The sequence below is a fragment of the Pholis gunnellus genome, assembly GCF_910591455.1.
Source record: "Pholis gunnellus genome assembly, chromosome: 6".
NCBI lineage: Eukaryota > Metazoa > Chordata > Actinopteri > Perciformes > Pholidae > Pholis > Pholis gunnellus.
Window position 1 is genome coordinate 26947856 of NC_136532.1, and position 12673 is coordinate 26960528.

At 41.8% G+C, this 12673-nt stretch overlaps 1 protein-coding gene across 1 annotated transcript; it reads left to right on the forward strand.

The window, feature by feature from the left end:
• The first annotated feature begins 301 nt into the window (after positions 1–301).
• slc2a8 (solute carrier family 2 member 8) lies at positions 302–10175 on the forward strand. Its single transcript, XM_079161913.1, has 10 exons — positions 302–666; positions 1884–2046; positions 3269–3475; positions 4327–4426; positions 5921–6132; positions 6358–6507; positions 7076–7184; positions 8063–8233; positions 9161–9306; positions 10025–10175. The coding sequence occupies exons 1-10, from the start codon at positions 569–571 to the stop codon at positions 10169–10171; spliced, it is 1503 nt and encodes a 500-aa protein (XP_079018039.1). The 5' UTR covers positions 302–568; the 3' UTR covers positions 10172–10175.
• Positions 10176–12673: the final 2498 nt, after the last annotated feature.

The following is a 12673-nucleotide window of genomic DNA, read 5'->3' on the forward strand; positions in this document are numbered from 1 at the left end:
CATAACTAACTTTAAGTAGTGTACAAAAAACAGCGTGTAACATAATGGCTTTGACTGCTTTGCAAAATAAAATGTCGTTAGTTTAGCCCCAAGCTAGCGTTAGCTTAGCTAATTTTCAATGAAAAGAGTGGAAGCCCGGTATATCAGCTTGACTGTGCTTGTTAAACTGTTTGACACTTGTAATAACGTGACACGACACGTCTTCAACTGAGCACGTAGCGAACTACCTCTGTCCCCCCAAACAACAACAACAACATTCACTTTTATTTTGAAAAAAGGAAATAGCAGGCACAAATGAAGATCAGCTGACTTAAATGTTGACAAGGCAAGTAGGAAGAAGCCGTTTCTGCGATAAATAACTGAAATGTCGTTTTAATGTGATACTGTAGCCTATAGTCTCTGTGATCCCGGTTCCGTCCTCGGTTGCCAGTTTGTAACGCAACAAATATTGTTGATTCCCCCCCCCCTCGGGTTAGTTTAGCTTGACCTGTTGATGCATGTAAGAAGCTGAAGAAGAAGAAGAAGAAGAAGAAGAAGAAGAAGGACACATTTAGATACGTTCCTCAGCATGGACATCCAGAACGAGAGGACGCGGCTGCTGGATGAGGAGGAGGACAGAGACGGGGATCCTACCGGACTCATGTCGGAGCAGGACGCGTACCTGAGGTCAGTTAACGCACAAAAATACCACTTCAGTGTATCTGCTGACAGAATGCTGCACAACAAAAAACACACATTCCGGGCCACTGGCACGTGCCAGCAGCAGCTGGTGTCATGCGCATGCACCTTTAATGTCTGTCATTCCAAGGATCCATTCATTCCCACGAATAACCGACGAATATACAGTAAAAAGAATCAATCAGTGGACTCTTGACACGTGACTGTCTTATCACAGTCTTGTCGAGGCTGCGTGTTTGTCAAATCCATCCTGATGCATGTCTGCACTATGCAGCTGCTGTAGAATGCAGCAGTGATGCAACTGTTGAAATGTCAGATTTAATTGTGTCCCCCAGAGTCTTCAAGTGACTCACTAACCCAGTTATCTTTAAATCAACTGATTGTGTTCATTGATTGTTTAAACAAATGTTCCATTTTTGTTTCATGTGGTAGAATAGTCTCATAGATCTACAGCCGGGTTTGATGGTGGGCCATATACAGAACACCATGAAGGAGTCACGGGGGCCAAACGATAGTAAACGTGTTTTCTTTGAGCAGTTACACTGCAAGGAACAGCAGTTTCTACTGCCCTTTAATTTGATTTAAATGAATTATAATACAGTTTATGGCCCACTAAAGTAGTGTAAATCGGTAAATAAGTTGAGTTAAATCAGGCAGAAATAGCTTAATATAGTTTTTTTTTATTCATGGTCTTTAGTGCCCATTTAAAATATGACAATGTAAATCTGTCTCATATTAATATGTAACAGACCGAAGAGGCAAACATGTTAAAAAATGGTTTTCTTTGCCACGAGGTTAAGAGATACTTTAACACAATTTAAATATAAAAGTTATGTTATTTTGGTTCTTAAAACAAAGAGTTTGCGGATGAAAGAGTTTATAGAGCGGACAGTGTTCTGCTCTTTAACTGAGACATTTTAACTTGTTTAAGCAGCTTCTCATTTCTCCCGTTTTTTACGTACTCGCCTCCTTTCCTCGCCTCCTCCCCTCGCGGTCCCTCCCACCGGGAGATGCGAGCGGAGGAGGCGAAGGAAGAGACGCGAGGAGTCGAGGGCAACTTCCACAAAGGATACACGTGTGCATCCCGAGATCTATTCTTGAGTGACAGGCAGCAGGAGACAAGGAGGCACGGGGACAAAGGAAAGGAGAAGAGCCCCAACCTGTGGTCTTCACGCTCTTGCTCTGTTCCTCTTTCTTCTCCGCAGCAAAGTGAAGAACAGGAACCTGTACCTGGCGACGTTCGCCTCCGTTCTGGGTCCCATGAGCTTCGGCTTCGTGCTGGGCTACAGCTCGCCCGCCATCCCCGAACTCACCAGGATCGCCGACCCTCGGCTGCGGCTGGACGCCGACCAGGCCTCGTGGTTCGGGGTACGACGGTCCAGTGTCACAAAGCAGAACAGCTCTTCAATGATGTGCTGTTGTGGTTTATTTTTCTTCTTCTTCTTGTCAGCAGTTTTAAATGTCATCACATGTTGTCCAGACACGTTAAGAGTTGCTCACGATCATGATGTTAGAAGGAAATTTACATCTCAGATTGTGAGGTGAAACAATAGAAGTCATTGAAGGATTAATTGTAAAAAAAATATGTCGTTTTTAAAGAGAACTTTTTAAGCAGACTATATTGTGATGAAGAGCTGACAGCTCGGAGTGTAACGGTAGTTGGTTGGAGTGTGTGAACACTGCGATGCATCAGCAAGAATTGTATTATTATACAATAATAATAATAATAATTAAAATAATAATAACAGGTTATGTGTGGTTATGTTTCCCAACGTACACGCTCATTTAGGGCTTATAGATGGCAACTATTTACAATTTATGTTACATCCAGGCTTCCACCTACGGGTCTGAGAAGTGAAGCCGAAGCTTCACGTGTTAAAGCTGCATTCTCTCTAGTGTCCACCAGGGGGCGACTCCTCTGGTTGTATAGAAGTCTATGAGAAAATGACTACTTCTCTCTTGATTTATTCCCTCAGTAAACATTGTAAACATGAGTTTATGGTCTCAATCTCTAGTTTCAAGTCTTCTTCAATACAGCATGATGTTCATTTAGTAAATGATGGTCCATTTAGAGTCAAACAGACCATAAAGCAGGGGATGCTTTAGGGGCGGGGCTTACTGTGATTGACAGGTCTCTTTTAGTCACTTTAACCCTTTCATGGTGTGTTTACACTTTATGGAAGTTAATATTAACATTTTGATCGCCTAAAACTATTCAGCGTTTTGTTGGACTTAGCTCCGCCCTCTCGTCACTTCTGGTTGCAAAAAAACAAGATGGCGACGGCCAAAACACTGAACTCGAGGCTTCAAAACATCGGTCCACAAACCGATGGGTGACGTCATAATGGCTACGTCCACTTATACGGCCTGTGGCTGTAAGTAGGTGTATTTTGGACAGAACCAGGCTAGCTGCTTCCTGTCTTTATGCTAAGCTAGGCTAATCACATCCTGACTCCAGCTCTGTACTCAACACACAGACTCATTGAAATAAAGCAAATAAATGTTTAAGGTCAGTTCAATGTCCGACACGGCCAATGTTGGGTGAATTGGTCCAAAATGTCCCTAATCTCTGTGTCGTTGCTCGTCTCAGTCCATCGTGACGGTGGGAGCGGCGGCCGGCGGCCTGCTGGGCGGTTGGATGGTGGGGAAGATCGGCAGGAAGCTCACCCTGATGTTCTGCTCGCTGCCGTTCGTCTTCGGCTTCACCGTCATCATCGCGGCGCAGAACGTGTGGATGCTTTACGCCGGCCGGGTGCTCACGGGCGTCGCCAGCGGGGTCACGTCGCTGGTCGTCCCGGTAAGAAGCATGTTTTGTTCTGTTCATCCCGTTGTTGTTATGACGGGGCTTTTATTCTTCTTCTTCTTCTTCTTCTTCTTCCTGCTTTTTCTTCGTTGGTGTTCCAGCCATGATTTCCTGCCTTGTTGTACATTAAAGCTACAGCATGTAACTTTTGATAAAAAGACCTTTTTGTCACATGTACGTGAGCCGGACCGCGCGGTTCCTCTGCCTCCTTTTTATGGGCTCCTTCTATTCAACAAGCTTCAGCCGCAGTGATTGGCAGCTGCGTTAGAGACTCCTCCGCTCTGATTGGTTGTTTTTATTTTGGACTCTTGTGAACTCCATCAGGAGCATGAAGAGGAGACAGAGGGACCTGATTTTATTACATTTTTTTTACAGATTATCTGTCAGGATATAGTGACAGTTTGAGGACATTTTAAATATTATAGCTACCCACTGCGAGTTTTCCAACACTCGTATATTTGTGGTATTTTCACAGGAATACTGGCACATCTTGTGTTTTCAAGCTTCCATATTTATAAAAATCTCTCGTTAACTTGTTGAATTAATCAATTGACAGGAAATGAAATGGTAACTATTTTGATAATGAAACATTTTCTGCCTCTCAGAAGTTGAGCACGTTCTGTGTTTCTCTATTCTACATCATTGTAAATTGAATATTTTGGGGTTTTAGACAAAACAAATAATTTGTGGCATTGGTTACTTTTTACTCTATTTTCTCTGCTTTTATACACCAAACCGTTAATCAACTAATCTGAAAAGTAAACAGCAATTTAAGCTTCTGCTAACGTGCCTCAGCGATCACTGAGAGCTGCTGTGTGATGTTCTTTGTGTCTCTCTTCGTTCAGCTCTACATCTCTGAGATGGCACACGAGCGCGTACGCGGGCTGTTGGGCTCCTGCGTGCAACTCATGGTGGTGCTCGGCATCATGGGAGTTTATCTCGCAGGTATGTTGTGCTCGGCTTTATGTGTTTATGGCGTCCTTAAGTCCCATTTAGTGAAGTCTGACTCCGGGTTATTGAAGAAGTCCCACGAGGTCTCAGCTTACGAGCTGTAAATCATTGAGGTTTTCTTTCATGAAGTAACTTTACAACACTCACTAGTATGACAGTAACTACGTAATATTAGCCTTTTCTGGTTGTAATTATCTGTATTAACGCTCCTTGCTCTGTCAAACACCCTTTAAAACACGGGTCAGTTGAGTTTTAAATCTGTAAATTAGAGGTTGAGAAGAAGGAGACGACCTGGCCGTCATGTGACGCGATCATCGACATCTCTGATTGACCTGCATGAGAATAGCTGCTTCTTGCTAATCTTGTTAGCTGCAGGCCATTTAATAGACGCTGGCGTGTGTCACACGACAGGGGTCGTCTCCTGTTAGAGGACAGAGATGTTTATTATGCCCTTTGGGTCGAATGGCCTTTTTTTTTAATGTGTAACGAATGCGGTCATTTATTTAGTTGATGTCGTATAAAGGAACCAGCTGCCTTTCGACACAAAGGTGAACACTGTGATCGATGTAACAACAACCCAGTGGAACAATCAGATCTGCAGAGGAATGTATTTTGGAAGCAGCAGTTCGTGAGGAAAACCTGGACTTGACGAGGCTCCGCTGTGTCCTGCAGGGTCCAGTGTGTCACACTTAAAGAACACAACTAGTGGAGGAACTCAGATCTCATTGGGCCACCCATTTAAAGACAACAGGGTGGAGGCAGCTGGTGTCATCACTATGTCTCCCCGCCTCCTCTCATTTAAGAGCAAGACACACAGACTTTATATTTGTTTAGCATCTCTTTGTTTGTGTCTCTTTGTAGTGGTTTTTGCGTCTCTTCCTGGTTGGTACGTGTCTCTCTTTGAAGGCCACGTGGAGCCTGTTCAGTGATTCATAGTTAACCGGTTCTTCTGCACTTCAAATTAGTAAAATCAGAAAACAGGAGATAACTAACTAAGAAAATAAATGTATATATAAATGTTCTAACATCTGTGGTGCCACTGTTAATTCACCATTTGTCAAAATCCACAAGATTTCTCTTTGCACAGCAGCAAGATAGTTTTCTTTTTGTAATAGAGACAAATGACATTACAGAGAAACAAAGTCACAGAAGGTCAGGAACATATCTAATTGTGTCACACCTGCTAAGTATGGAATAAGACCTATAACGGGTAAGAGCAAAGAAAACATTATATTATGTTAAAGTGACTTATTCTTTTGCTCCAAAAACCCAGTTTCCACGAGCCGCACATCTTCTGAACATTCTGACAAATCAGGAGGAAGTTAATTTAACTTAGTTTGAGACCGTTCTCTGTCTCAGCAGCAGATTCTCACAAGATCTGGCAACTAACGTTGGCGAACGCGCAAGATTACTAATTTTCATAATGTCTGTTAGCCGTGTAAATATCTAACGTCATCCGCCCCCGTGACGTGTGAACTCGTCCTGCAGGTCTCTACCTGGACTGGCGCTGGCTGGCGATCTGCAGCTCCATCCCGCCCACGCTGCTGATGGTCTGCATGTGCTTCATGCCGGAGACGCCCCGCTTCCTGCTGTCGCAGGGCAAGAGGCGGGAGGCCGAGGAGGCGCTGCGCTTCCTGCGGGGGCCCGACGCCCCCGTCGAGTGGGAGTGCGCCCGCATCGAGAGCGCCTGCGATGAGCAGGTGAGTCACGGATAAGGAAAAGAGGGATGAAGGCTCAAATCAACAGAACGTGTGACACAGAAGACGCTCTTTGGAAATGTGGAAGCAAATAACAGGACGGTTCAGGTCAAAGGGTCACACAGTCTAGTCTGCAGGTCCCAGAAGATGAAACGTCTCACTGATCTATATCAGTTTAAGTGTATGTTGTATGTGGAATGGTGACCCAGGTCTCTCTGTCTTCTTCAGGGCTCTGGTTTCCAGATGTCCGACCTGAAGGACCCCGGTGTCTACAAGCCTCTGGTGATCGGCGTCATGCTGATGATATTCCAGCAGATGACGGGGATCAATGCCATCATGTTCTACGCTGAGAACATATTTGAACAGGCGCATTTTAAGGTGAGGAGGCTTTAAAACGGGATTTATTTCTAATTAACTTTGAATTCAGTTGCAGTTGTGTTTTACAGCTACTGTCCAGTTCTGTTGAAGCTGTCTTTTCCCTCACATTGTGCTCTTGTTTATGTCGCTTGGTGAAGTGCTTTGATGCAGTTATACATGAAAATATGAGTTTATTAATCAAGCAAGATTATAATTCTTCCACAAAGTATCTCAAACATTGTTCTTCAAGTGATGCTGAGTCTGTTATTCTCTCGTCATTTCTCGTTGATGAAATTCTTAAGGATGTACTGAAAACATATGATACATCTTTGAAGAGTTTAATCTACTGTTTTAATAACTACCAGTTCAGATCAATCATTTTAAGAATTTTATTTTTTTAAACTAAAACTGAATCCAAATGCAAACAAACTAGTTTTTCATTTAAATTTCACCTTGAAATCCCACACAGATTTGTAATTTAATGTAGAGATAAATGTAAAAGCGACAGCACCTTCTGCACGTCATATCAGTGAAAACAACTGTATCGTGTTGAAAGCGTCGACGTGAATATTTAGCTGTTGTTTCTCAGGAGAGCGACCTGGCGTCGGTGATCGTGGGTCTGATTCAGGTCGTCTTTACGGGAGTGGCGGCGCTGATCATGGACAGAGCTGGAAGAAAAATCCTTCTCATAATCTCAGGTATTTTTAAACGTGATATATTAAACACATTCAATTTACTTCTTTTAATATTTCAAATAATCCTTTTGGAGCCAATCGTTTTAGTGTTTGCTCCAAAAACAAAGCGAATTTTCTCCCCCACATTAGTGTGATTGCAGGACCATTTGTGTTTTTACAAACAGTGTCCTGTCTGGTTCATTAAGTTCTCTGGAGGTGGTTCACCAAACTTTATCTAGCAAGCCACACGTCGGCTGAATTAATCTGGTCTGCTACAGCGGCATGAACCCAAAATATACAGATTTTAACAGATAAAATGTTAACTAAATGACTCGTGGTAATGTTGACGATTTATAAAATGTCTGAATTCATGCTTTGTCAGGTCTGTTCGCAAGACGACAAGCAAACTACTTTTTAAATTGCTTGTTTTCTGGAAGGCGGTTGGAACGATCAGTGCTAGGCTATGCTAACATTGTAGCGGCTCCACCAACACTCAAAATAACGTCATCTTGGTATAAACTAAACGTTAATGTTTGTACTATAGACAGTCTATGGTTTATACATTTATACACATCGTTTTGTCTGTTCTCTGTACAAATGTATATCTATCATAGAGCTCCTGGTGACCACAGACGGCTACAATGATCTTTCCTCCATTTTGGATTCAGTGACGACGGGAGAATCTTAACGATGAAAGACTTTTGCGACACAGCAGCGTGTGAATTTCTTGGGCCGATATGTAGTCCGCGTATGAAATAAATTGAAAACACAAAAAATGTATTTGAGGTTATTCTAAATAATAATTGGATAGTGTTTTGTAATGAAATGATTTCACCACTTCAGTTCTCTCTTCGGCACCGGACACGACGTGACGGGTTGTGTTTTTGTGTTTCATAATCGAGGCGTTTTCATGGCGATCAGCACCACAGCATTCGGGGTTTACTTCTACCTGATGTCCAAAGTTCCCAGCACCAGCTCGCTGGGCCTCGCGGACATCCAGAGCCAGGCTGGCGTAGAACCCCACGCTGACCTGGCCTGGCTGGCCCTGGCCAGCATGGCCGTCTTCATCACAGGTGAGATCCAGGGTCACAGACGGGTGTCTGAACATGGAACCAATTTCCCATGTTTTTGTGTCGAAGTGACTAATGGGAACAACCGGCAACTCCTCACTGTCAATCTACATCCACTAAACGTTCTTGTTGTGTTGCAGTCGACCATTTATTAAGAGGTGGAGTAAGTTTGCTTCAGTTAGCTGCTAATGAGCCTTTATGTGATGTAGTGTTTGGATGTTAATGTTAGATATGCATCCGGATTCACAGAGATACATTATGGAGTCATCTGCAAAGCGTCTAATCCTCCAAATAGACTAAATCCACAAAATGTTGGTAATGCCGATTTTCAGAGGTGGAACAAGAACTCAGATCCTTTACTTCAGTAAAAATACTAATACCACACTATGAAAATACTCCAATACAAGTAAAAGTCCTGCATTAAAGACCTGAAGTCAAAGTATGCAATGAGCTAAATGTACTTTAGGTAGTTAAAGTAAAAGTATTGATGGTGCCGTAAAATGTTTTTACAAACTCCATATCATGTTGGCTAGTTTAATCTACAACAATGAATCATATTCTATAAGATCGTCGTATGTTTGTCTCTGTCCTGTGAGAACCACGTTTCTCTGTTTTCAGCTTTGTGACGATGCTTTTTACTGCTAATCCAAGAGGCTTTTTAAAGAGTTTATTATTATTTAAGAGAGTATTCTCAACACATAAACGATCACTTCATCCTTTACTTTATCACAAACATTCAACATCAACACATCTGGAGATACGTGGTCTTACCTGGACAGGAAGGAGATGAAAAACAACACAATATTGTAATGGAATAGAAGTGTTAAATTTGATATACTCCAGTACAGTACAAGTACCTACGATCTGTACTTGAGTACAGTGCAAGTTGATGTACTACTGTACCACGTTGATGGTTGTTGCTGTGTTCAGGTTTTGCTCTCGGTTGGGGTCCGATCCCGTGGCTCGTCATGTCGGAGATTTTCCCCTCCAAAGTGAGGGGGGTCGCCAGCGCCGTCTGCGTCCTCACCAACTGGAGCATGGCGTTCCTCGTCACCAAAACCTTCCAAGACATGATGGTGAGTGCTCAGCGGGACTAAAAGGGGGTTTCAAGGGTTTTGGGGACAGTAGTTAAAGATGTGTTTTTCTCTTGATCAACTTTGAATAGCTATTTAATGAATGTGGCATAATATAATAGTGTAGCATTTCAGGGGATCTATTAGAAAATGTATATAATATTCATAACTATGTATTTATTAGTGTGTAATCACCTGAAACTAAGAATCGTTGTTTCCATTAGCTTAGGATGAGTCCTTCATATCTACATAGGGAGCAGGTCCTCTCCACTGATCCCACCATGTTGCACCTCCATCTTTCTACGGTAGCCCAGAACGGACAAACCAAAACACCGATTCTAGAGAGAGACTGTCACTGTTTTCACGTTACCTGAAGGCCACCGTAGTTCTCCGACACAGTTGTGTATTCGGTTGATTTCAATCTGCAACCTCACCACTAGATGGCACTAAATGTTACACGCTGCTCCTTTAAAACTGTTACTGTGATCACAGAATGTATAACCTGTTGCTGTTCAACTCAACATCACGTCAAACCGATTTCTCATAAAGGAAAACATAAGAAGCGGTACATACATCACTGACTCTCTGAATGTGTAGATGCTTTTGGGGCATTTTTTTTGGGGGGGGGGGGGGTGTACAGTCTTGTTGCCTTTTTGTAATCTTTTGTGAAGCTATGAAACCTTTTCCTCCAACGTCGCTGTTAAACTGTGACCTCTTCCAGGGTCTTCTCACCAGCGCCGGAACCTTCTGGCTCTTCGCCTCGATGTGCGTCCTCAACGTCATCTTCACCATCGCCTTCATCCCAGAAACAAAGGGCAAGACGCTGGAGCAGATCGAGGCCTCTTTCAGGGGCACATCAGGTCCATGAAGAGCCCCCCCCCCCCCCCCCCCCCCCCCCCGCACATCACACATGACAAAAACTGAAATATCTCAGACGTGGTATCTCTGAATCTCTGAGCTGATTCGTCTTCGGGACACTGTGTGGGCATTTAAAGAAGACGTCTTTGTCAAGCCTATGAAGCTGATTGAAACACTATAAAGAATAATAATAATAATGTAATGTTCAGTTGTACGGAGGTGTGCTGTTGAACTGCTTTGCTTTTTAATGGGAGGTGTTTCTAATTGTGTGTCCGTCTGACTTGAACCCTTTAAAGAAGTTGATGGTCGGGCCGTTTAAATACAGCGTTCTGCAGGTCAACTCCTTTTAAATCTTAACGTATCGAAGTGACTCCAGTGATACTTGAATTGCAGTAAAAACAAACACGAGAGGGAAGAAATCATTTGTTTATTCATTTATAAAATAACCTTTTTTTATTTTTCTTGTGTTTTTAAAAACATGTAGGGGAGCTTTATTCATTTATTGTTCATGACGCCACTATCTGCATCTGTCACTGCATCTGTCACTGCGTCCCAAAATAAATGACTGACCAGCCTTATAAATGTGCTTCAGTCACCACCAATCTTCACCATTTCACTGTAGCTGCTTGCGGCTATCAGCGCTGGTCTTGTTTAATCGGACTGTATTTTTGGCTCATTTGCATAGAAAAGAGGCACATTTTGCACCAAATGTCTGCACATTATCTCATCAGCACAGGAGCACAGAGCGGTGTTTTGCTGGGCAGCACGGTTTCTTTTAGTTGTCAGTGTGCTGCTACCGCCAGCATGAAAGCTCTCCGCTGCCCCCTGCAGGTCTCACTGCTGTCACTCACCTTCATGTCGGACGCGGTCACATCTTCTGTGTGATTACCTGTAGGTCATGTGCTGAAGGTCATGTGCATGGGAAACGTTATAATAACACCGGGGTCTTCTATACCTTCAGGTTTGGGTTATTTACTGTGTAAAAGAGGAAACCGGCTGTGATGAGCTTGGGTTAATGTCCGGTTTAATAGATTCCAAAGGGGTTGAGTTTTTAATACAAACCTCGCTGCTGCAGCAGTTAATCTTCATGTATCGCCCTTTTCAGCAGGTTTTCTACACTGAGAAGATGTTTGTTTGAAAACAAGAAATTACTTAAAAAGTAACATGAAAAATACTTATTTTCTGTTTGACAAGTGTGGGCAAAATGGAGACTTTTCTAAACAATGTTGGTGTTCACTACTCTCTACGTTCCCTTGGTAAGAGGGTGACTGGACTCAGCTGTTTACACTGATCATTCGTGTGTCTGTGAAGTTAATGTCATCAGAGAAATGAAGTGATGATCAAACAGATTCTGTGATGGAAACTTTTGTAAAACCTTGTTTGATAGCAGAATGAATACGGGTTTGTTTTTGTATGTTTCTTTTGTAATAATTTGCTCTTTCTCTTTTAAAGGAAATGAAACTGTATTAACTGACTTGTAAAGATAATGATGTTCAATGTTATACTTCACTGATGTCATGACATGTCATCTCATTTGAATAAATAATTGTCTGTTTTTTGTGTTTGTTTGCTCTGAGTTCAGTGACGCTATGAATCATTCCACTACCTTTCTTCTTCTTCTGCTGGCTGGATGTTTGTCATAATAATACAGGATCAAATGCAGCTCTTTGTCCCGGTTTCACCAGCACAACTTTCCATGTTTTGCGTCCTTTATCCCGCTATGAAATTGAATTGTTGCATAATCTGTGTCTGTGAATAGAAATCACTGTGATGCTTTAAGCGCCTTGCGATTCAAAGATCTTTAACCTAATTATTATTTTAAATAATAACCTTGTCGACATGTGATGCGCAGGGCAGAAAGACATCAAAATAAAGTAAATCAATTTGAAAGGAATACTAGAACAAATTATGGGATAAAGTCATAGAAACTTGAATCTAATATCTTTACTGGCATTTATCCTTAATTAAACTACGTTCACCTGATTTATTAAGACTGTCAAATAAAAAGAATGCTGTTCCAACTGCAGCCACAGTTTGACAAAAAGTAGAAAACTGATTCATGTCAAATACATAATGTGTATTTATTTATATAGTTATTTGACTAATTACTTATTTTGTATTCATTTATTTTCATATTTAATGATTTGCTATTTGTTACATTTGTTTATTGTAATGGCACCTTTAGTCCTCCACAGAGTAAATATTATTCAAAACAAGGTAAAAGTCCAATAAAGTCAAAAATAAATAAAAACACGTTTAAAAGCCCTTTGTCTCTTCATACTTCTCTTATCAGTTTAAATTCTGAGTTTGCGCACTGGGATTTTCAAAATAAAACACGTATTAAGTACATTTTCCAGCGATGTGATCAATTTGATGTAAGGTTAGATTAATTACACTTAACTAAACTTATGACAGGCTAAAATCCATTAAAACATGCCAAAGATTATTTTATTTTAATACATATTTTTAAAAAGTCTACAAAGTTCCTCCCCTGAGGAATTATTGTGACAGC

Bases quoted from the DNA above. Each gene is read 5' to 3' on its own strand.
- slc2a8 (XM_079161913.1), top strand. From the start codon at position 569: ATGGACATCCAGAACGAGAGGACGCGGCTGCTGGATGAGGAGGAGGAC. The intron at 4,427-5,920 runs GTATGTTGTGCT...CTCGTCCTGCAG, and splicing joins CATGGGAGTTTATCTCGCAG to GTCTCTACCTGGACTGGCGC. The intron at 8,234-9,160 runs GTGAGATCCAGG...TGCTGTGTTCAG, and splicing joins CATGGCCGTCTTCATCACAG to GTTTTGCTCTCGGTTGGGGT.